This window comes from Stigmatopora argus, chromosome 10 (assembly GCF_051989625.1).
Source record: "Stigmatopora argus isolate UIUO_Sarg chromosome 10, RoL_Sarg_1.0, whole genome shotgun sequence".
In the NCBI taxonomy this organism is placed as follows: domain Eukaryota; kingdom Metazoa; phylum Chordata; class Actinopteri; order Syngnathiformes; family Syngnathidae; genus Stigmatopora; species Stigmatopora argus.
Genome location: NC_135396.1, coordinates 17,517,580 through 17,531,075, shown reverse-complemented (window position 1 = coordinate 17,531,075; position 13,496 = coordinate 17,517,580). Strand labels below are relative to the sequence as shown.

The 13,496-nt window shown below is 47.9% G+C and overlaps 1 protein-coding gene across 2 annotated transcripts in view; it reads right to left on the bottom strand.

Annotated features, from left to right (window-relative positions):
• The window catches only part of wsb1 (WD repeat and SOCS box containing 1), a 71,800-nt gene extending 61,267 nt beyond the window's left edge, over positions 1–10,533 (bottom strand). The window contains exon 1 of one of the 2 annotated variants that reach the window (XM_077610611.1): positions 10,315–10,533. In XM_077610611.1, the coding sequence (XP_077466737.1) occupies positions 10,315–10,372 (58 nt within the window). In that variant the 5' untranslated portion in view covers positions 10,373–10,533. Of the gene's footprint in view, positions 1–9,473; positions 9,841–10,314 lie in introns of those variants that run through there. The other variant, XM_077610612.1, reaches the window with a different exon arrangement.
• Between the last annotated feature and the right edge of the window lie 2,963 nt (positions 10,534–13,496).

Here is a 13,496-nt window from a genome sequence, read left to right as displayed (position 1 = left end):
TACCAGCTGCAATATCTCGAGTACACAGTTGCTCCTACACCATCTGCTATTGATAAAAACTGCTAGTTCCCCACCTTTCCTCCTACCGCTCTCCTTAGCTTTCTTGTCCGCCTTCACCAGTTGAAAACTAGCTCTTCCATCTTATTGCGGATAGATCTTACGTTCCCCATAATAAAAGATGGAATGCTTGGTCTGAACCGTCGCTTCGTCCAGCTCTGCACCCTGTCCTCTTTAACTCGCGGGGATTTCCAGGGGCATCCAGGTGTTGCGTAGCGGTACCCGCTGATCCTGAGTGTATGATAGCGGACGCATGGCTGAATGGGTCCAAAAATGTCCTGAACTAGCAGAAAGAAACTGAACTAATAGAACAAATATTGCCACTCACACGCAACTAGTGGAGTCAAGTCGTATAAGTCGTAAAACATTAAAGTATAAAGTAAAGTATTAAAACGTAATTTAAAAAGATATAAAAGCTGTAAAAAAACACAGAAAACGAGAAAGAACGGACGAACACCACACATGCCACCAGCTGCCACTTGAGCGGCGCCATTTTTTTTAACGTCAAATAAAATTTGTCAACAGTAAGAATAAAAATTTTGATAAAATTCGATACCTTCAAACTGCAATTACACTACACAAACACCGCAAAGAAGGGACACTGATGCAACCTGGACGCTAGTTCCAGCCCAATGTTCAGTAGAAGAAGAGGTTGGTAAGAAATAGCTGTTTTTAGCATGGTTAGCAAGAGCACCTAACACGGAGCATGAAAGCATAAGGACTATGTCACAGCCAAAATGAGCTATTATGAGATGCAGGACGACTCAGAGCTGACCCACTAAAAGATCCAAGTGAAGTCTGCTTGTCATTTTTTTTGCTTTCTTTCTTTTTTTAATGTCTCTTAAATACCTGTGCACAAATTGCAGCCTGATTGAAACGTTCCTTAACTCAGTGTTTCCCAACCTTTTTTGAGCCGTGGCATACTTTTTGCATTGGAAAAATCTCAAGGCAGACCACTATCTGAAGATCTTCTAATTTAAAAATGTCAGCTACATTAACATTATAAAGTCGCTCTCATCAGTTTTATTAACAGGAATTAAAATCCCCCCAATTTAATGCAATATAATTTTTTCTACACCAAACTAACGTCATCAAAGTTGATGTTTGCAAACCCGAACAGCTTTCAGTTCAGCTGATGTTAAAATAATTAATGAAACGTTTTTAACCTTACTGTGTTTACTCGCAAACAAGCCGCCCGCGCATATAACCCGCACCCTGAAAGTTGCCTTGAAATGTTTTAATTTTACAATTTCTCGCGTATAAGCCGCCCCCTTATTCCCAATTTTCACCTCCATATTCATGGTTTTAATAGGGAGTACAAATGTGTTACTTTGAAGGGAAAACCTTAAGAAAAATCATCACAAGTGATATTTCTGAGATACTGTATGAATAAAAACCACATTATTAGGGTCAATATCATAAGGAAGTGAATATGCCTGTCTTTGTAAATGCAAAATATCAAATTGTTCAATTTGAAAAAAATCTTAATGAGATCCTGATGCTTTTTAATTGCAGAAATTAAAATTTTCTTACCAGAAGTTTAAGATGTTGTGGAAGCCATATTGCTTCTAATATCAAAATATCTTTCAATGGTTCATATTACTCCAATAGTTGTTACTTTCGAACAAGAAATAAAACGAGAAAAAAATCAAGGTGGAATTTTGTTTTACTTCAAAATCAAGGCTACTCGCGTCTGGCGAAAAAAATGTAGATGGCAGCGTCCTTAAGATGGCCGCGCCCCGACCTCCCTAAGATGGCCGCGCCCCGACCTCCCTAAGATGGCCGCGCCCCGACCTCCCTAAGATGGCCGCGCCCCGACCTCCTTAAGATGGCCGCGCCCCGACCTCCCTAAGATGGCCGCGCCCCGACCTCCCTAAGATGGCCGCGCCCCGACCTCCCTAAGATGGCCGCGCCCCGACCTCCCTAAGATGGCCGCGCCCCGACCTCCCTAAGATGGCCGCGCCCCGACCTCCCTAAGATGGCCGCGGCCCGACCTCCCTAAGATGGCCGCGGCCCGACCACCCTAGAATAGCCGCGCGCCGACCTCCCTAGGATGCCCGCGCCCCGAGTTCCCTAAGATTGCCATGCTCCGATCTCCCTAAAATGGCCGTGCCCCGACCTCCCTTCTTTTTTGGAACCATTCAGCCATGCCTACGCTGTCACACACATGGGACTAGCTGTTACAATACACAGCAGAAGGAGCAACACCTCGGTGCCGCTGGAGTTTCGGAGCTGGACAAAAGTGCCGGGAGAAGAGGCAACGGTTCTGACCAACCATTCCATCGTGAGTCGGAGTTGAGGAGTTCTGCCCTGCTGCTGTTTTCTTCAGCTCCAGACTACTGAGGAACTGTGTAGATAAGCTTGGAAGAGTGACTCTGCATATTCTCTACCTCGGTCAGTCTGTAGAAGTTCCCCATCTCGTAGAAGACTTCCTGTGTGTGGTTCCAGTTTTTGTCCAACTTTACAAAGTCTTTTTGAGTCTATCCGTTTTTGCTACCGAAACCAAGATGGCGCCGTTCAAATGGCAGCCGGTGGCGGTGGCTCCGTCCACTCTTGCTCATTTTGTGTTTTTGCTGCTTTTCTGTCTTAATGATTTGATTTGGTGAATCTTAATGATTCCATTGACTTTGATTTGCTTTGTACTTTTGCTTTGTTATTCTGCGGCCTTTGCGACTGTAATGTCTAACTTATAACTATGCCTTTTCTTGCTACTGTCACAATGAAATTTCCCGAATAAGGGATGAATAAAGTTATCCAATCCAATCCAAAAGATGGCCGTGCCCCAACCTCCCTAAAATGGCCGTTCCCCAACCTCCCTAAGATGGCCGTTCCCCAACCTCACTAAGATGACCGCAGTGAGGGGAACGTTTTGCGTTTTATGCAAGATATTTCATGAATTCCATTCATAAACGTCAAATTAAATTATGTTTAGCGTTTTGTCTATTTATCCTTTCTCTAGTTTGAAATAAATGACCGTATCAGCATTCGCTTGAGTTGTGTCGACAGCTCTTTAATCTTGGCCATAGTGGAGTTTGGCGTGTGAGAGACTGAGGTTGTGGACAGGTGTCTTTTATACCGATAATGAGTTAAAACAGATGCTATTGATACAGGTAACGAGTGGAGACCTCGTTATTAGAAGTTAGACCTCTTTGACAGCCAGAAATCTTGCTTGTTTGTAGGTGACCAAATACTTATTCTCCACTCTAATTTGGAAATATATTCTTTAAAAATCAAACAATGTGATTTTCAGTTTTTTTTCCTCATTCTGTCTCTCATTGTTGAGGTTTACCTTTGTCGACAATTACAGGCCTCTCTAATCTTTTCAAGTAGGAGAACTTGCACAATTGATGGTTGACTAAATTCTTATTTGTCCCACTGTAGTTAGTTACTCTTAGTTAGGTTAGGTAGAACTCAGAAGTTACTCTTCAGTTGATTATTTGATTTATTTCATATTGCACAGAAACTTTTGGTTTGAATGCAAATTTATAAAAATAAAGACGCTTGTCAAAATTTCTGCTGGTTTCATTATTCATTACTTTTCATAGTGTAAGGAGAGAATTCTCGTCTTTATTGCACATCAGAACAACAAAAATTCTAAAATCATGATTTTATATTCTCTTATCTTATAAAGCAGGGGTGTCAAACCGGTCCTCAAAGGGCCACAGTGGGTGCAGGTTTTCATTCCAACTCAAACAAGAGGATACCTTTTGCAAGTGTAATCAGTTAATTAAAGTCAGGTGCTACTTACAGTATTTTCACGACTATAAGGCGCACATAAGTCTTAAATTTTCTCCAAAATAGACAGGGCGCCTTATAATCCAGTGCGCGTTATATATGGACCAATACTAAAATTGTTGTCACGATAAAATAAAATAAATCAGTCGATAGGGTACACCAGGGGTCACCAAACTACGGCCCGCGGGCCGGATACGGCCCGCCGGCACATTTGGACCGGCCCTCTGAACAATACCAGAGACGCTATCGGATTTTTTTCCTATTTGGCCTTGAAGACTGGGACGTTTTAATCTTGTGTTTGGTTCATTGCACCCCTGCTGAGTCCACAAATCATCCCAGTGAAGCGGGCCTTCGCATTGCTTCTTTGGTGACACGCGCGGGGAGAGTGTTTCCCTTTGATGCATGGGGCACTTCCACCGTTGCATGCGCGAGCAGAGTGTTAGCGAGACATCTGGACGATCGCAGGTGAGGGCGGAGCCCTGGGGCCATCGCTATTGCGATGCTATTCAAGCATATAAAAACTGTGCAACCTGAACTTGTTTGAGAACGGAATAATGGCGAAAAGGTTAGTTAAGAGAAAAATTGATTCAGAATGCAGGGTATTTAACCTGCAGTGGACAAACGATTATTATTTTTTTCAATGCAAAGAAAAGGCTGTTTGTCTCATCTGTCAAGAGACGGTGGCAGTATTCAAAGAATACAATCGTCACCGGCACTATGAATCCCGTCACAAAGACAAGTACGATAGCGTGCAAGGCCAAATACGAGCAGACAAACTCTCAAAGCTAAAAGTTGGACTATTATCTCAGCAGACTACATTTCTACGCCAAGCTCAGCTGAACCAGGCATCCGTTTGGGCCAGCTTTCGGGTTGCTAAACTGATAGCAAGCAGCGGTAAGCCTTTCACTGACGGAGATTTTTTAAGAAATGTATGGATGTTGTCGTGGAGGAAGTGTGTCCCGAGAAGAAAGATGCATTTAATGCCGTAAGTCTGTCGGTGAGTACAATGACCAGACGCGTTGAAGAAATCGGGAGTAATGTATATGCCCAGCTGCAGCAGAAGACGAAATAATTTGATTTTTTTTCATTAGCACTGGATGAAAGCACGGACGTGCAAGACACAGCGCAACTGCTCATTTTTATTCGTGGAGTTAGCGCAAACTTTGAGATTTGCTAGGATCTGGCAGCCCTCCAAAGTCTCAAAGGGACTACAACAGGAGAGGATATTTTTGACAGTGTGCCAAACCATGGAGAAGTTGGACCTGGACTGGTCAAAGCTAGCTAGCATCACGACTGACGGGGCTCCTAGCATGGTGGCAGAAACTTGCGGTCTAATAATGGGACGCATGAACCGGGAGTTGGAAAAAAGGGGTCTCACCGCCCTGCTACGAGTCCACTGCCGAATTCACCAGCAAGCACTGTGCTGCAAAATGTTGACGTGGGATTCTGTAATGACGGTTGGGTGTCGTGCATAAACTTCAGAGCAAAGGGAAAAGATTGTGCATGGCACTACAGAAAGTTAATGTTCCATGGCTTTTTTTTCTATGAAGAACCCAGAGAGAGTTATTTAGTTATTATTTATTTCATAAAGTGTTATTTATTTCCTGTTTTTTCTGTGAAGAACTCAGGGAGGGTTATTTAGTTATTATTTATTTCATTAATAGTGTTATTATTTGTTTCCTGACTTTTTTTCTGTAAAGAACCTGGAAAGGGTTATTTGGTTATGTGTGGCTTTCTGGAAAACAATAAAAATTTTAAGCTCCCCTACGATCGTCACACTTTTTCTGTTACAAACTGACACCGGCCCCCCATCAGAGAAGGGAAAAGTTATGTGGCCCTCACAGGAAAAAGTTTGGGGACCCCTGGGGTACACCATCCTCTACAGCTCTCACAACTACGGCAAGCAGCCCCCGACTATACTATTTTCCCCGTAGAAAAAGTACTGCGCAGTGACTGCTGGGATATGTAATTCTTTTGTCAATACACCCAATGGATTGTGGCCTGTATACATCAACACAGCTTTACGAAGCATGGAAAGCAGCGTTGGAAAAGTTACGCCAGCTACTATTTGTGAATGGATTGTGGCCGGTATACATCGACATCAACACAGCTTTACGAAGCATGGAAAGCAGCGTTGGAAAAGTTACACTAGCTACTAGCTAGCTACTATTTGCGAATGGATTGTGGCCTGTATACATCGACCTCAACACAGGGAGACAACAGTTGGAACCTTCACAAGGTGTCTCCCGAGAGGCCGCCTGTCGCGGCCTGCGAATCCAACAAAACCACCCAGAGCTGCTACCCAGGAACGTGGCGCCATACATTTTTCATCCAGCCGACTACATTCGCACTGCCCCACACCTCCGGCCTCTGGATGAACTAATCCGCGTTCCAGTGGCAGCTCTAGTGCTCCTGAGGGTAATCGTCAGGCGCCTGAGGTGACCTAACAACAACATCAACACAGCTTTACGAAGCATGGAAAGCAGCGTTGGAATAGTTACGTTAGCTACTGTTTGCGAATGGATTGTGGCCGCCTGGACGAACGTATAAGACTCAGCATTTTCGATGACTCATTTGAACAATTGTTCTATTCGGACACAGAAAATGAGGACTTTGATGGATTTGAGGGTGATGATGACGTGAGTACATTGTAAAATGGCTAAATAAAGTACAGACGCTCCCCTACTTACGAACATTCAACTGACGAACAACGGTACATACGAACATGTCTGCAAATTGCGTTTAAGTCCAAAAATGTTCGCAAGTCCAATTTTGTATTTCGCCTTTTTCGGAGTAGTACTTCTTTCCGCCGCTAATACCAACGCCTGGCGCTGTGAGAGCTCAGCTCACCCAGCATCTACCTTCTTCTTCGTTGCAATGCGGAAGTGCGTGAATGTATCTCCAGTGTGCAAAGAACCTTTTTCATTTGTATCATTAAATATCTCATGCATCCAATATTGAATATGGTTGGTAAAAAGCTAAAGGCTTCTATTGAGGGAGTTGCAAGGAAGAGGCAAGCCATTTCATTTGAAACGAGTGGCAATAATAACGAAGCTTGATGCGCGTGAGAGTGGTGAGCGTTTCACGGGCATTTAATCGTTCGACCGTCAGTACCATCTATAAACAGAAAGATCGAGCAGCAGGACCCAAATATTGAACGTTGCACAAAGTTTGCAAATCAATTGAATGATGCCATACAGTGCTACTGCATCATTTATGATGGAAAAAAGAAGAAAACTGTGCAATTGTCATTAGGTCGCTTCTTTTGGCCAGTTTCTAATACATAAATCTCTCTCTCTCTCTACAGTACTGTACATATTCTCTCCATTTTATTAAATGTTTTTTTTCAGTACAAACCAATGCGTGTTACTTATACAAGCCTTAAACATACAAATGCACTTATATAAACCTTCAGTATACTTATATCGGCCTTAAACATAAATTATAATACAAAATACAGCACTGAATCAACTTACAAACAAATTCAACTTATGAACAATCGCTCGGAACCAATTGCGTTCGTAAGTTGGGGAGCGTCTGTACAACCAAACTCATTTTTGCTTCTGTTGCCTTTTTAAAAATGTGTTTTTAGCATGTGGGTGTAGCGTGTATGTTTAAGGTGGTGTATGTTTTGCCATGCCTGGCTGAGTCTATAAAACGGTGCATCCTTTGTGTGTGTAAAATACAGAAATAGCACTTGTTATTGACACTGCGGCTAAAAATACAATGTGCCGTATAGTCGTGAAAATAGGGTATTTTAGAAAACACCTGATTGGTTAAAATGTCGGCACTGGATCGGTTGGAACAAAGACCAGGACCCACTGTGTTATAAAGTAAGGGAAGTTATTTTCATAACTGAAGAACGAGGAAAGTAATTTAATAAGTTCTATATAAATGAATTGGAGTCTTGGTGTCCACGGGATTGAAAGATGAGCATTCAAAGACAGTCTTCCCAAATTAAACAAATTACCCAAGGCATTTGTTGCGAATATAAGGCAATGTTAAATCTGAATTTAAAATGAAAGATAAGCATTCAAAGCCAGTCTTCCCAAATTAAATAAATTACCAAAGACATTAGTTGCGAATACAGTGGTACCTCGTCATACGACCGTTCGTCATATGGAATGCTCGTCTTACGGGGGAAATTTCGATCGAATAATTCGCCCGTGATGCAGTCAAAGTTTCGTGATGCGACCAAGCCAGGTTGCCATGGCATTTTTTTTGGCATATCTTTCGTGTATAACAATATTTACGAGCACCGGATGAGCTATTCAGACCAGGAAACGCACAACGCGCATGCGCGGTGAAAAGAGGGCTTTCTGGGTAATGAAGTATACTCGTGCGCACAACGCCGACAGGCAATGGCACTAGGCGCCGTTCGAGGGGATGCGAACACAGATGCTACAAGCTAAAAGGAGCCGCTAGCCAGCGCCCCCGAAGCTCCCATGCGAATCCAACAAAACCACCCAGAGCTGCCACCCAGGAACGTGGCGCCCTACGTTTTTCATCCAGCCGGAGATATTCGCACTGCCCCACACCTCCGGCTACCCCCTGGATGAACTAATCCGCGTTCCAGTGACAGCTCTAGCGCTGCTGAGGGTCATCCTCAAGCGCCTGAGGTGGCCCAACAACAACAACAACATGAGCAGCGGCGCGATCGCTGATAAAAGACTGCTGCTCGTTGGCAAGTGGTCGTGCGTTATTCGATTGTGAGGACATTTGTGTGCATCATTTTCGGAATATTTTGAAGGGAATAGTACGACAGCAAACAGCCCATCGATAGCGAACGTGAGGGTGGAGTGTTTGTTCCGTTTACGAGTGCGTTGTGTGGAAGAAAAAAAACGAAGCCCCCCGCCCCTTTTGTGCCCCTCTCCCCTCGGCGAAATCTGCCCAATTTTAGTTAGATTAAACACTTTATTTCTATTAAACCACTCGTTATTTATTACTTTGTCAATATATGGCGAATTATAAGAAATAAAACTTTTTTTTCAATCCAATATCCTGTTTCTGGTGTTTTTTTCAGAGAGTTGGAACGAATTAATTTGTTTCCAATTCATTTCAATGGGAAACTTTACCTCGAGTTACGAGTAACTTGTCATACGAGCTCAGTCACGGAACGGATTAAGCTCGTATCTCGAGGTACCACTGTATAAGCAATGTTAATCTGTCCCACAAACCACTCCTGAACATATTTCTAATGTAGCTATCAAATTCAATTCGACGTTCTTGTTTTATGACGCAAACAGTGAAATATGGATGATCGGACAACCACGGAAAAAAACGAGGTAGGAATAACTTATAGGACCACGTCCGACACAAAGTTTTTCTCCATTCCACCTCAATCATACTTTTACTGCTTGGCCAGGCAAAAAAAAATCAATGATACAAATTATGGACACATAGTAGGACGTGACGCACACTGCGACGCATAGGAGTAAATGTTTTAATCAACGAGGTCAACAGTTCCACGCAGTATTACAGCTGCCCTTTAGAAACATTATCGTGGAATCACCAAATGAGAACATATTACATTCTACCCATACGACAATCGATATGCTCAAGATAATTCGACGTATAACGTCGCAGAGAAGGCCCTCAACAGAGCAAGATTGTCGTCAGTTCTTCGTTGGTCCCAGCCCATAAAAAAGGTACACGGCACGTCGGCAGTGGTACTTACTTACCTATATCATTTTCGTTAACAGAGTCTGGGAAGCTTGCCATCTAAATGAAGGCCGAAAACAAGGATAAAAAATTCTGAGCACCGATCGAATGTTAAAAAAAAAATTGGTTCCACGGGTGCGGATGTAGATCCTTTGCTCTTTTTTTTCTCCTGCTATCGTCAGACAGATCCCTCCGCCTCAAAATCCCCCTTCTCGGTAGAAAACGCAGTCTCCGGAAAACCTCGTTTATATCTCTTTGATTACTTCGACTTTGTTATTTACTACATCCCTTTAAATGTGATATTCCGATAGCGCAGGCGCAACTACGTCTATGAAACTCTCCTGAAAAGCTCAGTATGACAGACCTTGTGTGAATTATATGGCTATTTTGATGGTGAGGGGGGTGGTTTTAGAGTGGGCGGTGTTTCATTGACGTAATGATCAACACAGTTCGAATCCATTCCCAAAACATCCTCGTTCGGCGCTTTAGGACTGTAGAATCTTTCAATAAAAATAACATTAATGAAAATGACTATTTTTGGTTGATTATATATCTATATATACGATACGATTTGGTACACAAAACCATTTTTAAATGTTTTTTTTAATCACACGAATACTAACATTGAACACGACATTAAAGTTTATCACTAACACGGAAAATAAATAAAAATGTCTCTACTTCCCTCCGCCAAAATAAAAATGCTTTGTAGGCGAGGGGGGGGTTTGCTATTAACGAAGAATGAAGTGGAAAAATGAACACACTGGCATATTTCTTCATCAAAAGTTTTGTTGATTTAAAACTAATATTCAATTTTTCCTTCCCGTAAAAAAATACTTTATTTTACGTAAATTTGCTTACCATTACTGGGAGATACCAACAGACTTAAGGTAAGTTTCTTCCCAAGGGCTGTAACCATACTCAACGTGAGTTCTGCACCTAGGACTTAATTTATCTATATTCGCTCTCTCTCGCTCTCTCTCGCACGCTCTCGCTGCCGCGAGAGCGAGAGAGAGCAAGTTCTGGCTCGCTCGCTCTGGCTCTGGCTCGCTCTGGCTCGCTCTGGCTCTGGCTCCCGCTCGCTCTGGCTCCCGCTCGCTCTGGCTCGAGAGAGAGAGAGCGCGCGCGCGAGAGAGAGAGCGCGCGAGAGAGAGAGAGAGCGCGCACGAGAGAGAGAGAGCGCGCGCGCGAGAGAGAGAGAGCACGCGCATGAGAGAGAGAGCGAGAGAGAGAGAGAGAGAGCGAGAGAGAGAGAGAGAGCGAGAGAGAGAGAGCGAGCGGGAGCGAGCAAGAGCAAGAGAGAGAGCGCGAGAGAGAGCGCGCGAGAGAGAGAGAGCGCGCGCGAGAGAGAGAGTGCGCGACAGAGAGAGCGCGCGAGCGAGAGAGAGAGCGCGCGCAAGAGAGAGAGAGCGTGCGCGAGAGAGAGAGCGCGCGAGAGAGAGAGAGCGCGTGCGCGAGAGAGAGAGAGCGCGCGCGCGAGAGAGAGAGAGCGCGTGCGAGAGAGAGAGCGCGCGCCCGAGAGAGAGCACGCGCGTGCGAGAGAGAGAGAGCGCGCGTGCGAGAGAGAGCGCGTGTGCGAGAGAGAGAGAGAGGGTTAGGGGCTTGCTCCCGCTCGCTCGCTCTCCCTCACGCTCTCGCTCCCTCTCTCTCTCTCGCTCTCTCTCGCTCTCTCTCTCTCTCTCTCTCTCTCTCGCTCTCTCTCTCGCTCTCTCGCGCGCGCGCTCTCTCGCGCGCGCGCTCTCTCGCACACGCTCTCTCTCATGCGCGCACTCTCTCTCTCGCACGCGCGCTCTCTCTCTCAGAGAGAGAGTGCGAGAGAGAGAGAGAGCGCGCGAGAGAGAGAGAGCGCGCGAGAGAGAGAGAGCGCGCGTGCGAGAGAGAGAGCGTGTGTGCGAGAGAGAGAGCGCGCGAGAGAGAGAGCGCGTGCGCGAGAGAGAGAGAGAGAGCGCGCGCGAGAGAGAGAGAGCGCGGGCGAGAGAGAGAGCGCGCGCCCGAGAGAGAGCACGCGCGCGCGAGAGAGAGAGAGCGCGCGTGCGAGAGAGAGAGTGCGCGCATGAGAGAGAGAGAGACCGCGCGCGCGAGAGAGAGCGTTTGCGAGAGAGCGCTGCGCGCGAGAGAGCGCGAGAGAGAGAGCGAGAGAGAGAGCGAGAGAGAGAGCGAGAGAGAGCGAGAGAGCGAGAGAGAGAGAGGGAGCGAGAGCGTGAGGGAGAGCGAGCGAGCGGGAGCAAGCCCCTAACCCTCTCTCTCTCTCGCACGCGCGCTCTCTCTCTCTCTCGCGCTCTCTCGCTCGCTCCCGCTCGCTCTCTCTCGCTCTCTCTCGCTCTCTCTCTCTCTTGCTCTCTCTCTCGCTCTCTCTCTCTCGTGCGCGTGCTCTCTCTCTCTCTCGAGCGCGCTCTCTCTCTCTCGTGCGCGCGCTCTCTCTCTCTCTCGCTCTCTCTCTCTCTCGCACTCTCTCTCTCTCTCGCGCGCGCGCTCTCTCTCTCTCGCGCGCTCTCTCTCTCGCGCGCGCTCTCTCTCTCTCTCTCTCTCGCGCGCTCTCTCTCTCTCGCGCACGCTCTCTCTCTCTCTCGGTGCGCGCGCTCTCTCTCTCTCGCGCACGCTCTCTCTCTCTCGCGCACGCTCTCTCTCTCTCTCGAGCGCGCTCTGTCGCACACGCGCTCTCTCTCTCTCGCGCGGGGGCTCTCTCTCTCTCGCACGCGCGCGCTCTCTCTCTCGCACGCGCTCTCTCTCACGCGCGCGGTCTCTCTCGCGCGCGCGCTCTCTCTCTCTCGCACGCGCTCTCTCTCTCACGCGCGCGCTCTCTCTCGAGAGGTTAGGGTTAGGGGCTCGCTCTCCCTCACGCTCTCGCTCCCTCTCTCTCTCTCTCGCTCTCTCTCGCTCTCTCTCGCTCTCTCTCGCTCTCTCTCACTCTCTCGCTCTCTCTCGCTCTCTCTCGCTCTCTCTCTCGCACAGCGCTCTCTCTCTCTCTCGCGCGCTGCGCGCTCTCTCTCTCGCGCGCGCGGTCTCTCTCATGCGCGCGCTCTCTCTCTCGCACGCGCGCTCTCTCTCTCGCGCGCGCTCTCTCTCTCTCGCGCGCGCGCTCTCTCTCGCGCGCGCGGGTTAGGGGCTCGCTCTCCCTCACGCTCTCGCTCCCTCTCTCTCTCGCTCTCTCTCACTCTCTCTCGCTCTCTCTCGCTCTCTCGCTCTCTCTCGCTCTCTCTCTCGTGCGCGCTCTCTCTCTCTCTCGCGCGCGCTCTCTCTCTCGCGCGCGCGGTCTTTCTCTTATGCGCGCGCGCTCTCTCGCGCGCGCTCTCTCTCGCGCGCGCGCGCGCTCTCTCTCGCGCACGCGCTCTCTCTCGCGCGCGTGCGCTCTCTCTCGCGCGCGCGCTCTATCTCGCGTGCGCGCTCTCTCTCGCGCGCTCTCTCTCTCTCTCTCGCGCGCGCTCTCTCTCTCTCGCGCGCTCTCTCTCTCGCACACGCGCTCTCTCTCTCACGTGCGCTCTCTCTCTCGCGCACGCTCTCTCTCTCTCTCTCTCTCTCTCGCGCGCTCTCTCTCTCTCTCTCGCGCACTCTCTCTGTCGCGCACTCTCTCGCACGCGCGCTCTCTCTCTCAGAGAGAGAGTGCGAGAGAGAGAGAGCGCGCGAGAGAGAGAGCGCGCGTGCGAGAGAGAGCGTGTGCGCGAGAGAGAGAGCGTGCGAGAGAGAGAGAGAGCGCGTGCGCGAGAGAGAGAGAGAGAGAGAGCACGCGCGCGAGAGAGAGAGAGCGCGGGCGAGAGAGAGAGCGCGCGCCCGAGAGAGAGCACGCGCGCGCGAGAGAGAGAGAGCGCGCGTGCGAGAGAGAGAGTGCGCGCATGAGAGAGCGAGAGAGAGCGAGCGAGCGGGAGCGAGCGAGAGCAAGAGAGAGAGCGCGAGAGAGAGAGCGCGCGAGAGAGAGAGAGCACGCGCGAGAGAGAGAGTGCGCGACAGAGAGAGCACGCGAGCGAGAGAGAGAGCGTGCGCGAGAGAGAGAGCGCGTGTGCGAGAGAGAGAGCGTGTGCGCGAGAGAGAGAGTGCGCGAGAGAGAG